General features: G+C 40.3%; 1 protein-coding gene across 1 annotated transcript in view; it reads right to left on the reverse strand.

The window, feature by feature from the left end:
- wdpcp (WD repeat containing planar cell polarity effector) overlaps nt 1-14,264 on the reverse strand; it is a 33,617-nt gene extending 19,353 nt beyond the window's left edge. Inside the window, exons 1-8 of the mRNA XM_072437187.1 lie at nt 14,180-14,264; nt 12,337-12,381; nt 10,675-10,725; nt 9,800-9,870; nt 9,074-9,133; nt 7,906-8,020; nt 4,436-4,572; nt 2,489-2,680 (exon numbers count right to left, since the gene is read on the reverse strand). Coding sequence (XP_072293288.1) covers nt 2,489-2,680; nt 4,436-4,572; nt 7,906-8,020; nt 9,074-9,133; nt 9,800-9,870; nt 10,675-10,725; nt 12,337-12,381; nt 14,180-14,240 — 732 coding nt within the window. The 5' untranslated portion in view covers nt 14,241-14,264. The remainder of the gene's footprint in view (nt 1-2,488; nt 2,681-4,435; nt 4,573-7,905; nt 8,021-9,073; nt 9,134-9,799; nt 9,871-10,674; nt 10,726-12,336; nt 12,382-14,179) is intronic.
- Nucleotides 14,265-18,161: the final 3,897 nt, after the last annotated feature.

Genomic DNA, 18,161 nt, shown 5'->3' on the forward strand with positions numbered 1-18,161 from the left:
GTACAAGGCTGAAGTCCACAGGGACATTCTACTGAATAAAGCACTAAGACCCCCTGGGAACTAAACACAAAACAAATTTGAGCAAATGTGCTTGCATAAAGTATGATGGCTGGGATGTTGATAATACTGGTCAGCAGGTGGGAATGCCTCTGTATTGTAAGTGTATGTAAAAACAGTATAAAGTTTAAGTAGAAATAGGCCCCAGTCAGACACAAGCCTCCAGTAAGTAGCTTTCTACTGGTTATTGGTTTCAGTGACTGGTCAAAACTATTCTTTTCCATTCTTCTTCTCTCTCACTCGCTGGCACCTTTTTTCCCCTCCGTGGCGTAAAAGATAAAGCGGACGGGCCCAACTGTGTGGCTGGCCCTTGTTCACAGCAGTGGCCTTTTGAAGCCAATTTTCCAGCTCACGGAGCAGAGAAAGACAGGGAGAGACTGGTGGAGAGACTGAGGGACTCAGAGGAGAGTGGGGGGATGAAGGGACAGAGTGTGGTGGGGGGACATTTTTAGGTATGGGAAATAGGGTTAGTGGCTGTAGTGATGTGAAAAAATGCAGAGTCGCAGCAAAATTACTATTCCAAATATAGCTCACTCCAACTGCCATAATCGGTGCTAGTGCAGATACAGTAATTGTGGTGTGATGGGAATATTACATAAACATTCCTACACTGAATGCATAACAAAAAGTATATTGCATTTTATTCTACAGTATTAATACATTGGTAAGCAAAAATCAGAAAAGTTACTTCAAGAGTTTTTTACTTCTTTTTTTTTTTCTCAGTAGAATTTATATGTTACTTCAATAGAAAGAAGATCTAATGAGTGCAAAGTGTGTTTGGTGAGAGATAAGTAAGTGAAGGCGCCTGTTTATGTCTTATTAGTTCAAATGACTATTTTCGATTCCTGGAAATTATTTGCTACTTAATTTTTCTGAAATGTTTGAATATAATCAACGCGCTTGTACGTGTGGAAAAGAGGCAGGTGGGGTTAAAGGAGGGAACCATGGAGAAAGATCATTAAAAATGTTAACCGGCTGCATAAAATTGTGCTTTTCTCCTCTTCGCACCTTCCAACCCCCTGCATGCCATGGCTCCATTTATCAGCATGAAGTAGAAGGGGGTATGAATTAAGACCACATAGGGAATGAAATCAGACTTTTTTAAATGCCGAGAGACTGGCTAGAAAATTGGCTTAGCGCAGCAGATAGCAAACTGAACAAAAGGAACATATATATGAGCTTGAAGCGATTGAAGTAGCTGCCGTCTCCCGAGGAGTGCCTGGCGTTTGATTCTCTTCACGGCTCTTACATAAACTGCTCGCTTAATTTCACACCGCGCATCTGAAAAATGACAACAAACGCTTTCATTAGCACGCGATGGCGCAGACCCGCAAAGACACTTTAATGTTCTGGAAGCGTGGAGGAAAGGAAGGAGGAGTGAAATGACGGTGGGAGGGAGAGGGCCAGAAGAAGGAATAAACTCGGTGAAGGAGTGCGATAAACGTTGAGTGCGTTCCAAAACACGAGATGTGGAAAAACAGCAAACAACATAAGCTTTGATTATTTCAATATTCATAAAGCCCCCCTACTTTTCATCCCCCCTTATTTGCAACTGAAGAATTAGTTGTCTTAGCAGGCAATTCATTCAACACATTTTCTCTACTGCTTTGATGATGAACATTTTGTTGGTACTAACTAATACAACCAAACTTGCTCAGTGTCACTCAGTTTTTATATAAGGCAATCGACAGACAATCAATCAATAATCAGTTTGTCTGTGAATGTTGAAGAGGTACATTTTTTTTTTTTTTTTTAGATGGCCCAAAGACTTCATTGGATGGCACAATTGTAGTGTGTTTTGAGGAGAGAGAAGGTAGAGACTTTCAGCAAATGGTCAAGGCCAGAAGACGAACCTACAACGTTGAGGTGGTAACAATCGCATATGTGCAAGGCCTTAAACCACTGAACCACCGGCGAACCCAGTCTAGCCAAACTGAAACCAATATATAACATGCTACTAACTCTATGCAGACCTTTCTGAAAAGTGTACATTTTCAGTCATATGGAAACTTAGCAACACAATTCGCATCCGTTTATTTATTATAAATTATGTCAAAATATTACCTTTCCCCATTCTTGTGTAATTTGTGGTACCTCAACTCTAGATTTCACATCATGGTAAACCACTAAGGAAAACCCAATCAGGACCACATCGCCTTTTTGTCAGTAAAAGATGAACCCTTGCTGGAGGTCCACACACTTCCAGTTGAATATTCATGAACTATACGCTGTTCAAAGCGGTATCCCAAGATTATTTGTGTCACTATATAATTGTTAGAAGTAAAAAATAATAATTGTGTGACTTTTAGAAGCCAATTTTTAAGTGTTTCAATGAATCCTAAATTAATCCAGTCGGAGTTTGTTTATGTCATTCAGAAAGTTTGATTACATTATACTGTGACCCCCATAGTTTTGAGCCTTCCTTGCTCACCTTAAGCCCATCGGTGGGTGAGCAGTTGAGCAGGACCAGGTTGTTCCTGTGTGCATCTGTGGGACTCCACGGCCACAGCTCCTCTTCGCACTCATCCTGGCTCCACCAACACAGAGCCACATCCTGCTGGCGATTGAGAGTGATGCGTCTGTGTAACCCACTCCCCGGGCCACTCAGCTCCACACAGAAAAGCTGGACAGAAGATTAAAAACAGCTGATGGCAAAGATCTGCACTTGTGGTAATAATAATAAACAACATTTGTATTGGTAAGACAATATGAAGTCGGACTACTTAAAACTCCCTGATTGACCCAACTGAGGCATCATACACCTTGAAACTATCTGTTGCCCCAAATTCAACGTCCTTCCCCAATCTACTTCATGTGGTTGATGTCAGGGGTTGTTTTTGATCTTCTATTATTAATGTCCTTGTATGTGTTTTGGTTCTGTCGGGCTTTTTGTTTTAGCAATGTGCATATTTTTTGGGAAGGTCTGCCACGCTCTACAGGCCACAACACAGAGACACACAGTAATGAGCTCTCGTGGCACTTGGGTGGGTGTGGAGGAGGGGGGTGCGCACAAACATGCACATAAGATAGCAACAAAGGGAAAGATAAGGCAAAGTGTACATGTATTGCAATCACACAGAAATAACAAACACATCCACAAAGTCCACAACATGGAAGGGATTTTAAAGAAAGTCAATTTGCGAGTCTTTAAGTGTGACCCTGTGTTTCATGTTCACTCCATCTTATTCACACTTTGTATACCGTACTTGCTTGTGTGTGTGAAACACAAACACCCATCCCACTGAGTTTTATCAGCAGCCACACTCACAGCACAATCAAATGTATGTAAATATGAATCAAGTCACACAATATCAATCAACGTTAGATCGAAATGACAAAGATGAAAAGATAAATAACTCACTTAAAACGTACAAAATAGTACACACTGTATTTATTCTCAGCCTGTAGCCACAGTGGTCCAAAGACATTTAAAAAAAACAAAAAAAAATCTCATTTCAAATTTAAAGGTGAATTGCAAAAAACAGGCTCTTGGAACTAAAATCGATTTTAAAGCCAAAGCTAAAATATTACATTGACAACCTGCACTGTATGAATACAGTAAATTTGAGGTCCACTGATCCATGTCTGCCCTACTAACACTTTAGTGGAGGAGTGAGGGGAAGGGGGATTTGATTTGGAGCCAAAATACAGACAGGAATAAAAAGATGGAAGGATATATGATGATAAAGGGAACAAAGCATTGCCCCCAAAAGCCAAACGGAGAGATCAGTGACAGATTACAAATGAAAAGGGAAAGAATCTGAAATCAGCGGGTTAATAACACACTCTATCGCAGCGACTCTCCTCCATCCTTCCACCCCTCACTGCCATCTCTTGCCTCTGCTAGTTTTTTCTGCTGGCGTTTGCTGGTCAGCAATAATCAAAAACCACTTTCTGTGGGCCGGATTAGTTTAGCCTCCCAACACCCCCCACTTTCCCTTCTCCAGCTTAGCCCAGTGGACCAGGGCAATCTGGGTGTGAGTGTGCGGGGGATGGGCAGTACCATGTGTGTCCGAACATATGTGTAAGGTGCAGTGCATGTGCGTGTATCATTGGGCGGTGGCTCGATGTGTGTGTGTGTGTGTGTGTGTGTGTGTATATATATATATAAAGAGGAGAGTGTGTGTCTTATCAGGGCCGTGCTGGAGACAGACGCACGGCAGGAACGATTGCTTTTACACAAGCCCACATCACGCACACACTTTAACAAAAGGGTCTGGCAGTAATGTGATAATGCCAAGGTTAGCATCTTGCTAGCTGATCACTGAGGACACAGACATTTTGTTTTGGAAAGACATCTACTGCTTTTCAGCTTTATCACCCTGCCATTAAAAGGAGGAATCAAATTAGTTCAGTTTAGTTAAGACTCCCCGATTACCTTGCTTTCAGAGGGGGAAAGTTTCTCTACTTTTCGGACAGTCTCTGATGAGGTGAGGTTCTTCTTGTTGATGTGGACTGCACATAGCTGGCTTTTCTCCAGGAAGGACAGCAGAATCAGCCTATCAGTGATGACCGCTACAATGACAAAATCACAGTTGTTCTTGATTTAGCGAAAGAAGCTGTATTTAAGGCAAGAAAATAACTCATCTTTTCAATTTCTCCCTCATCGCTCTGTTTATCCTTGACTTTTACAATCTTTTTTCTACTCTATCTCTTCCTTCCCTCATAGTGAAGGCTCTCAGGCCTTTTTGTGAAAGAAGAAAACACTTGATCCTGTTCAACTCTTCCCAAGCTGCATGGAGACGCTGATTAGCAATTAAGCCCCTCTCCTTCAAAATTAATCTGTTTATGAAGCCAATTAAATGGAAAGGGGGGTATTACACATGTCTCTCAGATATTCTGCTTTGAGTTGAGCGAGTAAGGCTGCACCCCGAGATTTAGAAATCTAACCAGCAATTAACACGGTGGTGTGTGTGAGTATTTATACCTACGCCAGCACCAGCATGATTACACTTCATACTGATTCTACCAATTACTATGCGCATTTTCACACGAAAAAATAAATACTGTTGGACAATACATACGAACTGGCATCTTAAATCAGGTCAAGTCAATAAAATGTGTCCACAAAATAAAGTTGGATTATAGGGCATTTAAGGGGAAAATGCTTAAATTCCCAAATCACAAAAAAATAACCAAAAAACAGATATTAACAAAGTCTTGGCTATACAACGTTTAATGCAATACTAAGCATCTTTGTGGTAGATTACAGACAAATCAAGTTAAATGCAGTTTAGTATTGATCTCTATGGGTGTCTATAAACGGGATTACATTTAATCCTATTCATTCCCAAATGAAATAGTGGATATGAAAACAGACTGGCCCAACACTGAAGCAGGTGGCAGGGTTGGTATTAAGGGCCAGACCTTCCTGACCCAGCTCTAAACCTCAATGCACTCCTCTGACACAACCACACGCCCATTGTGTGTATGTGTGTACTTACTGCAGGAGACACTGCACAGATGTCATGTGTAGTACTGTGAATGTCAGCTCTCAACCATGTCTTATGCATGCACTGTTACCAACACACTCACATATATGTATTCAAAGCCTATGCATGAAACAAACTAGTGACGCTCAGAGTCCCCCTCTCATACACATTCTACTAAATCCATTTAATGCCATCTCCTCAGCAGCATGTTGACATAAGAGGCCAATAGGCTTAACCAAAGCACATTTAAATGTGGGTAAATGAAACCAGCTACAAAAAAATCACTTAAGGATGCTTAATCGTAGAGCATATGCTCAGCTTAGTCTTGTCATCAGCCAATGGAAGCTTGTAATACTTTGATGGTGTAAAATACATGTAATCTAAAATTTGGTATGATGAAACCATAGCTCATTTTATATTCTGAAGTTTGAAAGAAGATCAGGAGCTTGTATTGTCTCAGAAGACAAAACAACCATCATTTCCAGAAACCAGTTTCTATAGTCTGGGACAAAAACGTTGCTAACATATTCAGTTCAGTATGAGAAAATATCAAACTTGCTGGTTTGTTGTTTCTACAAGACCACGTTTAAAACAAATTTAAAGCTTTGGTCAAGAATTGCATCAAAGAAAATACTAGATAGTGTCATTCTAATGGGAAAACATATACGGTATACAGCATAGGCTAGAGATACTCAGCAAATGTTGCAACAGCGCACAGTCTCAGACAAGTCACAATTACATTGTAAACTGTACACTCCCGTAATTAGATGTTTTAAATGAGTTTGATGTTGCTGACCCTTCTCACCCTGGACACGGACAATTTGAGCCACTCCCCTCAGGCAGGAGGCCATTCCCCTCAGGCAGGAGGCTACGGTCCAATCCGGACCAGAACCTCCCACCACAAGACTTTCTTTCCCTCTGCTGTTGGACTCATGAACACTTAACACCTGTCAACAATTATTCAACCAATACTATTCACGCACTGTTCACTTTCTGCACTATTTCAAACCATCTGTACATGTTTGTGTAAATATCTGTGTACTTACCGAGACAAGTTTATTTTTCATCTTATTTTATTGGTAAAATGTTAATTATGCATGCCATATTTAACTCTATAGATGTCGCTATTATTATTATTTTATTATTCATTGTTTCATGTTGCACCCAACGGTGAGACAAGTTCCTATGTTTGAGAACTGTGTTCAATGACAATGGCAATAACCCTTTTCTGATTCTGATTATGATGGTGTGATTTAGCCTGACTTTCAATTCTAATTGTCTGAACTAATTTAACAAGTGACAGATGTTAGAACAGCCTCTAACTTACACCCCTGACACACACAAAATCCCCGGAACCCACCCGCTCACACCCATTACTCTAATAATTAGTGCCTCCAAGGCTTTGAATGGAGCGCAGCGGGAGACAAGTGTTCTGTGTACCTGGCTGAGTGTGTGACCCTGTGTACTTGCCACTGTGTACATCTGCGTGGACAGACATTACAGTAAGTGCCAGGATCTCACACTGAAAAAGATTGTGTGTTGTAATTACATGTGTTAGAACAAATGGACAAATGTGTGTGTGAACAGGGAGAGTGCACTGCAGGGCTTTATCAGGTGTCTGGAGACCTGAGTGGAAGGGAAGAGGGCGGTGTTATGGGCAAATAATTGATACAGAGAGAAAGAAATAATTAGCAGATTTGGGCTGGTGTCCACAGCCCCTTATTCACTGCTGCCAGAGCTGCAGAGCAAAGGCAAGGTGGTGTGGGGAGGTGGTAGTCCCTGGAGGAATGCACAATGGAGGAAAAACACTGATGGATGCTCTTAAGGGAAGGCCCCTGGACACACACAGCACAAAAGGATTTGCCCACAATTAGCCAACGAAGTTGCAGTGCTCACCTGTGGCACCTGTTATGTTTGTGCTCGATTGAATGCAATTGTGAGACAAAGTAGAAAGCCAAAAGCACTGAGTGTCTGTAAATGCATAAGATGTCAGACTGAGCATGTAGTTTGTGCTGACAGTGTGGCAGAAAGTGCGTGGTAGACCATTTTGCGGTTTTCAAATACTTGAATGCAAATGTGTTTAGTCCTGTCTGTGTGGATGACCTTGGGCAGACATGGGTATCCAGGCCATGTGGGAAAAACAATGACTTTTTTGAATTCTTAAATCTTCTTACAGTGTTAATGTATCCTCTGAAATATTTTAGCTATATTTGCACCATAGTTTTAATCAACGCTTTTTTAAAGAACAACTAAAGAAAGCATAACATTCTAATAGGCATAGTGGATCAGGGTTTATATGAGGTTTCATTAACTTCTCTGGAGGAAGAAGAAAGCGCTTGGAAACTGGGCGCAGGCTACACAACAGGTAAATACATGCATTTGAATACATTTGAAATGTTAATTAACTTTAACTAACCATCAGTCACAGTGTTGGCTGGAAGTCGTCCAACTAGTGTGCGATCCACACACACTTGCTCCAACTCAGGTCCATTCAGTGATAGAGTTATCAGTATCCCACTGCTCAGCATCAACTGCACAAATATGTTCTTCAAATTATTAATTGTTAGCTTTTAATAATTGATATTTTCTTAACTTGTTAACAACATTAAAGGTAGTTTATTTTCATAAGGGTTATCTATGTCCTAAGACATGAAGTAAACGTGTTCACGTCAAATATTGATTTAACTGATAACTGCAATGATGATTTAATCCTAATCACAAAATCATTGTGCATGTCATGATGTGTCGTTTGTTTTTATTTTGTGTTTTGGTTCTCATGCCAAATATCCAGTCAGAGAGCTGAAAGAATCGTCCTCACACTTTGGCTTACAAATTTCAGTTGATTATAAACCTTAAATGCCCCTCACTGCTAATGCAGCCTCTGTAGCTCAGTGAGGGAATGAGCTCTATGCACAACAGCAGTTGGCTAAGCTACCTTTTCTCATAGCTAATGCTAACTTTTAATAAATATGAATGTAACAACCCATAATTTTTTTTATTTGCATTTTCTGCATTATTTATTTCTTTAATGTGAAGATAATTTCAGTTTGTTATTTTAATTGGTTTTATCACACGCAAACATATCACTTTATAAACACATAAGAGTCCTTTGGTGAAGTATTCAGGAGTTAAGTCTTCAACATGTTTTTCAGAGACATCCACCCACAACTTGCTGTTCACTGCCTGACCTTAAAGAATTTATTCAGTTTAGACTGACTGACACAAAACATAAACAATGAATTAGACAGGAAATACTAACACTGAGCTGCCAGGTGCTGTTGAGCACAGAGCTCATTGTGGAGGTTCTGAGCTGAACATGAGCCATAGCCCGTCCATTTGCAGAGAAAGAGAAAAACTTGGACGTGTGCGTTACGTGCAGGTTAAAGCACTACCAACACAGGATCAGAGGTGCAGGCTACACATCCTACCTTTGTGTATAAGAATTGTTTCAAGTAATCAACACTACATTTTCTTTGGCTCAATATGCACGATAAAAGAAAAAAAGGGTAGGTCCCTTTTGGACACCAAAACAGGTTGTATCAGGCCTCGTGGCTCTGCCTCAATGGCTTTAGAGGGGTGTGTACCTGGCAACAGTGCTTGCTTTTCCATCTGGTGTGAACGCAGGTGTTGGTCAGCAACAGTTCCTGCATGCAAGGTGGCAAGAGCAACAAGAATAAAAAACAAGAACTGTAAAAATGCGGACAGATTTAAATATTTCACAATATAATCAAGAGTGAGATGCAGGTACTTTAGTGTGTGTGTGTGTGTGTGTAAGGTCACTCATTCCAGTCACATTCCTGGCCCAGCTGGGGTGATTGGATGGGAGGAGAGAGGGAAGGAGTGTGGGTGTGGAGGTGAGTTGGGGTGTTTCTAGTTTCAGACAATAGTTATGGGTGACAGGAGGGAGGTGCACGGACGGCGAATGTTGTCTATGTGCATGCATTCTCCTGAAACAGGTCCTGGCAAAACAAAGCCTGGTCTGTACTTCCACAAGTTCTGAGGCGAAGAAGAGGAAGAGAGGAAGGGAGGAAGGATGAGGGGCAGTCTGTAGACCCTGATCCCCTCAAATATCCCCCTCGATGACAGAGCCCGGCCGAAAGAGAGGTGATGAGAGAGCACAGGGAGAAAAAAGAACAAACGAGAAATGACATAGCGAGTGGAGAGAGAGGAAAAATGGAGAGAGAATGCCCTTATTTGTTAATCAATCGGCCGTTTCGGAAAGGGAAAACTCCCAAACTCCCCCGAGAGGGAAAGACGATAAAGGAGGAAGGGAGGGGGGTCCCTGGGAGGTTAACAGAGGGGGCGTGTACCTCCAACTCTTTCAGCGAATCACGAAGTTTCTCAGGTCTGTGATTTCTGGGGTTCCATGTGTAACCTCGAGCTACAAAGAAATTAAACAGTTTTAGAATGCTAGGACAGTAACTTTCAAAAGGAAAAAGTAAATAAAGTTGTTACTTATTATGAACAGATCAAAAATGTCCTCTATATAAAAACTTAACTTATTAGAAAACAAGAGTTAGGGTAACATGTGATTGAAAAACATATTTTGTACTTTGAAAAAAACAAGAGGAAATTCAAAGGCAAAAAGTTTAGGACCAAAGTTATCTACCAAATGCAACCTTGCAGTTAGCAGCACATATCTTTCACATGCATTTTCATTTCACAGCCGCCCGTCACTGCATGAATCTAGTGATTACACCAACGGAGGAAAGGAGAAGGCTTTAAAAATAGCTAATTGAATTTGTGCATCTGCTTCTGGGTTTATACTTTCAGTGGGAGAGGAAAATGTGGAGGAGGTCTGCTGTTTTCACCATGCCAAAATCACACGGCTATCTGTTCATTTGCCTGCCTGTCTTTTCATCTCGACTGAAACAAACTATTAAAAATGGTTCTCTATTAAGAATGAGTGGGGAAGGGAGGCAAACAGATGCATGCAAATAAGGGATGGAGTGTGTGTGTGGTTGTGGGGGGCTGAGTGTTCGTCTCCTGATAAGGCTGTTTGTATTTCACTACTGGGTGACAATCAGGGAAAGAAGCACGAGAGGGAGAAGGAGAGGTGGTACAGTTGACTACCGAGAAGAGTCGTTTACACAAGATGGTCATTCAGTGGGAGATGACCACTAATTCAGCGTTCTTATTAGATCAACTCAATTATCTGTGAGAGGGCCATCAGCTGCAAACTCACCTTCACACAAATGCAGTTTCTCTTTGTAATAGTGATGCTCAAGTGGGCCAGCTGCAAGAGAAAAGCCAGAGATTTAATGAGTGTGTAACTTGCACAAAAGAGGAAGTGGGCAGTGATTTCATCTAAGGCTCAAACATCCCAGAAACTCCAAAAGCGTGTGTTGGCACAATGCAACCTAAAACCAAGCATCCTGGCCCAGATGCCTGAGGCAAGAAAGTGGCCAGTGTGGCGCTAGGCTCTCTGGCAGGCAGGAGAACCTCCAGGATTAGTAGTATTAATCAGATAAGAGGCCAGACAGGCCCAGACATGGGCACCTGCTCCTCAGCCAGGGGGCCTTGCTGCAGGGCACCCCTAGAGTTACTCTGATGAGCTTGGGTCTCCCTCTAGTGGTTAGAAAAGGAAGCTTCTTATATATTTGATTCAAGCAGTTTTTCTTGTTTCACACCGTTTTCTTATGGCTACATTACAATTAGTGTCTAATTTGAACTAATTCAATTTGCTGACTTATCCATACAATTAAAACGTTTTGATATAACACAATTCAAATGAAACATGGTGACATGAAGCCTCTCTCTACACAAATAGAGCCTTTCCAAAGCTAAATGTCACAGCATGAGTCAAACCAAACATGTCCGATATGGACTTTAATGTAATCTTTGCCGTGTCCATGATGACCAAGCTCCAGTGTAAAAGTATTACGCTACTTTTGGCTAGTGATTCAGCTCCTCTTGTCTGTGGCTCCCCCTTCCTGCTCTACTCTGATATCAAGCCACACTTTAGTAATCCTCCAAATGAAAGGATTTGGAGCGAGAGCATCATCTCTCTTGTGAAGATTGAAATGAAAGAGAAGGTATCTTCTCAGATGAGAGTCAAGGAAGAGAACCACATGATGAAATAAAGGCACAGTGAGAGGAGGCACAAAAAACTGTACAACAAAAAGGCAAAACAAAATCACATTTTGAAAAGAAAAGAGGGATTAAACCAAAATAGACTACATAGATCAATTTTTATTCATTGATGAAACACTACAATTAAAAAAAACCTTTGACAATGTGATATACTGTGTTATGAACGCTAAAACCGCAAAACACTAAATTCTCTGTGTAGAGTAGACTACGATGTAGTGTCTGTGTCTGTGTCTGTGACAGTGAAGATCAAATAAAGTGGTCTAAAGATCCAACAAGCCAAAGAAGCCCGTCTCTACACAGTGGATCAGACCGGAGAGCAATGTGTATGTTTCCTGATGGTAAGGGAAACCTTCAGCCTGAGGCAAAATGAGGCTGGACTACATGGGGCCTCATGCTATGTGATCTAGGCAAAAGTCAACAGTTTAGTTTTCCTATCGCTGTGTGGCAGGACCCCGGGTCAACACGAACACAGGGAGAAGAGATAGACGCACAGACAGGACTAATAATAACCAATGTGAGCGATGTGTGTTTAAAGGTTTAAGGTTCTAATCCCACATATTAACAGTTTAAGTGTATATTGGCGATGCCCAATGAGGGGGACAAGAAGCTGTATATAGCACTGTAATACGTGTGAGTAATATAGTTGCCTCCAAAATCCTTCCTTCTATATAAGAAAATATACATACACTGCAAAAACAAGACAAATACAAGTTATCTTTACCACAAACAGACATCCAATATAAACACTATTTACCTGGCTCTCCTTTATCGTAGTACTGATAGGTGCCAATATCTGTATCTGTGGGGCAGAGCAGAGAGGGAGAGAAAGACAGAGCAAAAAACGATGAGCATCTCGCTGTCAGGGAAAAGCAGAAGACAGATCAGCAATTTCGCACAGCGGGATAAACAATCGCTATCAGCCAGTGGCCTGTCCCGTCTGCCTGCGCCGGGGCTAAGATAAGACCCAAGGAGCGTGAGGGAGGGAGGCAGGAGTGAATTGGAAAGGGGTCCGAGCCGGAATGGAGGGCGCAGAGGGGTATTAATAAAGACAGAGGAGTGCCTTAAACCGTCACCACCTGAGGGATGGGCAGATTTACACGTACGACATATACATTTAAAACTAGACAGGGACGGGCAGGAGAAGCCCTCTGTGTACGCACAAAGTTGCTGAGTGGAGTGTTATTCCTGCAGGCCCAAAGCGTAAGCAGACAGATTTGCACAACACATCGTTTCTTTATCGCTGCACTGCTGTTGGCTGCTGCTGCTGCTCCTGAGGCCAGGTCACACTAATAGAACAGGAGAGCATGCAAACACAGCACCTGAATACATATGCACATACAGCTCTGCTCTGCAAATGAATGATGTAAGCTAATACAGGAGACTTTATTCCAGTTGGTAGTTTTATGTGCCCAACATAATGATAATGTTGTTAGATACTATAAGATAATATGGTATTTGTATTTGTATTTTTTTCTTTCTTTTTTAACATGGTATTTGTAAGTACAAATTCCAAAATTGTAGTAATATTGTGCCCCAAGCTGGATTCTATTGCTATGTTTTACAATTCAAATTAGTTTATCCAAAATGTAATATAGGTTAGAACAGTGGTTCTCAAACTTTTCACATCAAGATAATATCTGTCTTTTCTAGTACAACCAGATCTAAACCCAGACTTTATAAGGTCTAAATTAGAGCTGATATAGTCTAACAATATTGATAATGTAGTTCTAAATAAAGAGCAACCCAAAAGAGGACAAAAATATGAACACATTTGTCTCTAAATAAAAAATACTCAAATTACAGAGGGCTCTGCGTACCACCAGAGGCTTCCTTGACTGATCTTTTTATTATCAAAACCACAACATTTATGTTCTTGTAGTGTATTACTTACTATGTTGGTGATAAAAAACACTCCTCTCAGCACTAATTCATTCATCACTTTTAATCCAATTAATTGATTTAACCTTCATTTTAACATGTATGCTATAAAGCATATGATCAAATCTAACTGATATTTGTTGAATAAAAGTTTATACATTTTCTATTCCCTCTTTTTAAATTTGACTTACTTTTTTCACTAAAGAAATGGTTTGATTTTCTATGACACACCTCAGTGCTCAAGCCCTATTCTTCAGATGTAGCTATCCTTCCACATTTTACAAGATAGTGCAAGACACACGGGGCAGGTGAAAAAACAAACAAATATAGGATATGTCACCATCCCTAGCCTGCCACATGTACACGTCCAAACACAAAGTCAGCCACAGAGAGATGCTATCTACACCTAGAGAGCAGCAGACTGTGAAAGACAAGACAAAATGGAATAGGATGAAGAAACTGTGATTTTCTCTTGAGGGAGGGTTGGTCTAACAACTGGGAAGCCAAAGAGTACAAGGAAAGTAAAAGTAGCCCTTGTCGGTAACTAAGGACAATGACGGAAGACCAGTGACAATCTGTGTGGTCTGATAGTTTGAGAGGAGGTGAGAAAACAAAGTGAGCGCTGACAGAGGGGGACACAGTGGTAGCAAAAGGAGAAAGGCAGCGGATGATGGCGAGAGGAGCAGAGAGAGATTGGACAAGGAGATAATAGCCTTTACCATTGACTTGCAGTGAGCTCTTGGTGGACCACAAGTGCAGCTCAGCCAGGCAGAACGCCATCTGACGAGGACCTGTAACCTGAGTGTGGACAAGGGGAAGAAAGAGACAAAAAAAACAGCTAATCAGGACAAGAGTAAAGACAAGGCAGGCAAACAAACCACTGATGAAGATCTGGATGTGACTCACATTCAAAATCATTTGTATTTTTAATGGCTATAGATTTCAGCCGTAATGAAAGACCAATGCTTCAATTTACATAAATGAGTTTGAGTGGAAAAAGTTGAGTAGATTTAAAGAATTTTGAAAGTTTGAGCAACTGAGTTCTTAAAAAAAAAGAAGAAAAAAGTTGCTTATTTTTTTAACTACTGTGAGAAGGTATTTTTCCTTGTACAATAACATTTACTTTTTATTGTATATATCCAAAATTGAAAACATTAAATGATCAAATTAACATTAATGAAATAAAGATAGAAAAATATTTTTTGGTCTATGAATTAAAACTGGTTGACTTAAATACATACATCACTTTAGGGCTGCAACAATGAATCCACCAATTGTGACCAGTCGACTATAAAAGATAATCGTAGTTGTATTTTAATAAGTGCAATCGTTATCTGGACTATACACACTTTAAAACACAAACACAAAAGAGCTTTCTATAACAAAGACAGTGGCATTATTACCGGTAAATGAAACTGTCAAAAATGAATAAAGAATTTCTGATTTTCATTAATATTACATTTTATTTGTAAATATGCTGTATCTACAATCCTTCAATTACAGTTTTCTAACTTTTATTTGGTAAAAAAATTATTTAAATGTCTTAATGTACATTGAAAGCTATCAAAAATAATGGTTAGTTGCAGCTCTACATCACTGAATTCAAACAGCACAGGCATCATAACTGTGCTTGGCTCTTGACAGGCAGACACCTTTAAAACACACCCTTGACATCAAACTGACTTGGAAACTGGGTTAGAGGTGATCTTATATTCACACAACACAGACGCTAGTGATGGACAGACACTCGGCAGGCGACAGCTTCAACAAAACTGGCTGCATTCCAAACATCAAACATCAACATCATTCCAAACAGCAGCAAGTCTCATCTTTCTCCCTTTCAAACTTTACAATTAAACCTGAAGACAAGAAAAACTCAAATGAGCTCTAAGGCTTGTAAAAATACGAATGGTGGAAAATCAACTTAACCGACTAACCCCAACGGAAATACCCAAAAGATTCCATTACAACACTTAAGAGGATCCTTTTGTTGTCTCCTAACCCGTTTTATGTCAATGCTTTAGTTTGTGAAACTTAGTCCAGCAGCTTTAAGTTTGTCAGTGGTCCTAAAAGTTTGATAAGACTATTCATGATACTTTTGGTGTGATTTATAGGCGCAGAAAGAAAGAAAAATAGAGTAATGTAAGGGATGATTGATAATTGAGTATATAATAAAACATTTTAAAACAAGCTGATTCAAACTAAAAATAAACAAAACTTGCAGTGTAAGCTTTCAAAAAAGTATTCAAAGTATTATTTCTGCACTTTTGTGGTTATATTTACAGTCTATTCCCCTTTTGTGCTATGATTCCCAATCCCAATTTAAGACATTTAGTGGTAGAGTTTAGCCCATTCATGATGACCATAAAATTGTCTGAATATTGTCATCTGGATAATCCCAACAAAATTATAAAATAGATAGAGGTATGTGTACAGGACATAACAAAATGACGAAAAGGAACTGGTTTGCTTAATTTGAGTGAATTGAGGCTTGATTGTATATCCCTTCCCTTTGTAGTATATATGTTTTCTTTTGAACTATGCACAAATGAACACTGAGCATCTTCTGTTCAGGTTTATTGAACATATCAGTGCAAAACGCATAGCAACACTGTGGAGCTTTTAGAACATCTAAAGTCACATGTTCTTTCATCTTGGCAACTGCACAACTTAAAACACAATGTTGACAAATCACGTGTCGCTAATTTGTGCAAACAGACACTTTACTCCACTGCTTTAATAGAGCAAAAGACTTAGTCAAGTGTAAAAATACCTTTTATTGTTGAGTATAATATTCTCACTTCTTTTCCACAGCGCTCTAAACTACTGACACACACCTAATGTATGCAGGGATTCACATATGCTGAAAACTGCAGCTCCTGGCCTGCTGCCATACTGCGTCCTGGCTGAGGTTGCCGTGGGTAACCTTCCCTCCTGCAGTGCATTGTGGGAGTGTGGAGCTGACATACAGGGGGCCCGGGTGAAGAGTGGAGGTCTAGGTTATTGTACCCGGCCTTTGCACGAGTAAAGAGACTGCTTTAACATCAAAGCAGAGGAGGGAAAACATATGACTCCTTTTCAAACGCAGTCCACAGGAAGCACGACCTTGTCTGCTCCGTGTCTCTTTTACACTGTGCCCTCTGGGTGAGCACTGAGCGTGTGCCACGCAAAGTGCCTTTGTGGGACAGTTTAGTGTCTGGGCCATAATCTTCAGGTAAATAAGGCTTTTAAAACTATCAATAATTGACCTTATTTAAAAACATTTCAATGATGTTTTATTGACATTAATTCAACAGATCATTCTGGTTCAATCTAGCTGAATGATTTTGGAAATTCTTGTGAAAAATACTGAAAAACTGAGCAATATTTCCTCCAGTAATTTTCAATCCAAAGTCATGAGAGTGGATATTAGAATAATCTAGCTGTCACCATCACACTTTCACATCACTTCACGCACCCTAAAACATGACCTCTAATTATATATACATGGAAGGAGTTACCCAACACGAACAAATACAACTACTGTATACACACTGTAGCTTTATACATTTGCAGAACAGTATTTACAGAGCACTTTTACTGTAGTGCTTTAGTATTGCTGTTTGAACTCCTGCTAAAACCTGTTGAGTTAACTCTTAATAACTTGTCGTTTCCCTAAACCTATTCATGACAAACTTGAACTGACTTGCCCAGAACATTGTTTGGCCTTTATTCAAAAGAATACTAGAATACATTAAAATATTAGGTGACTATAATGATGTTGCTGCATAACAACCATGTTAATATAAACAAATAATGTGTTGGTTTGCAGCAGAAACCACTCCACTTTGTGCTGCACTGTAATATGAGCCTCACAAGCTTTTGTTTGACGTCTTAAGAATTCTCTTTTTATTGCCAATATGCCATATTCAGCCATGTACCTTTCCCTGGCTCGTCTCTCCCACACATATGCTACCAGAGGCGCTGCTGTCAGCTGGTGCAGTGGTCCCATCACAGCGAGAGGAGTGATGTGATAAATTACAGGGTTAAAGAGCTGCCAAAGGGTGACTGACACAAGGCCGTTTCTGCCCTCTCCCATCCCGACACACCGACTTCCACACACACATCAAGTGTCAGTCTATTTGTCCATTTCTCATTTATTTAATATCTTCTCACTTTGGTCATATTCTGTAGAATGACCGCTTCTTTTATATCATACAATTCCTCCCTCCATTTGACCTGTCTGGCCACAAAACAAACCAAACAAAACCAATGCGCACATTATTGCAGCGTTCGGAGTACTAACAAAAGAGACCTACATACTACATATGGGTGCATATCGGAATGTTTTTCCATATTGTCATTTCCTCTTTTCACCGCTGCCAAGTCTCAATCCCAAATAGCTTGAACAGGTAGATTCATGTATTCAGTAAACATATTCAGGCACTCGACTCGAGTCCTACGTTGTGCACATTCCAATAACAAACTGCTGATACGTCCTCCCACAGCAGCCTTACACCACGCTGCTTGGAAAACCCATACAGTTTGCACACTATCTGTTAACCTTGTGATACCTGGGGAAATGTACACATCTGCATTTACATACATATGAAACGCTACATGTTCACACTTCCAGCATCTTATCTGTGCCCTTGAGGGAATCATCCTTGGTGTAACATTGTCCTGGGGAAGAAAATTAGAGGACAAAAGATGAAATTAAAA

This window comes from Eucyclogobius newberryi, unplaced genomic scaffold (assembly GCF_026437365.1).
Source record: "Eucyclogobius newberryi isolate DKJ021-1_F unplaced genomic scaffold, fEucNew1.0.hap1 SCAF_8, whole genome shotgun sequence".
Lineage (NCBI taxonomy): Eukaryota > Metazoa > Chordata > Actinopteri > Gobiiformes > Gobiidae > Eucyclogobius > Eucyclogobius newberryi.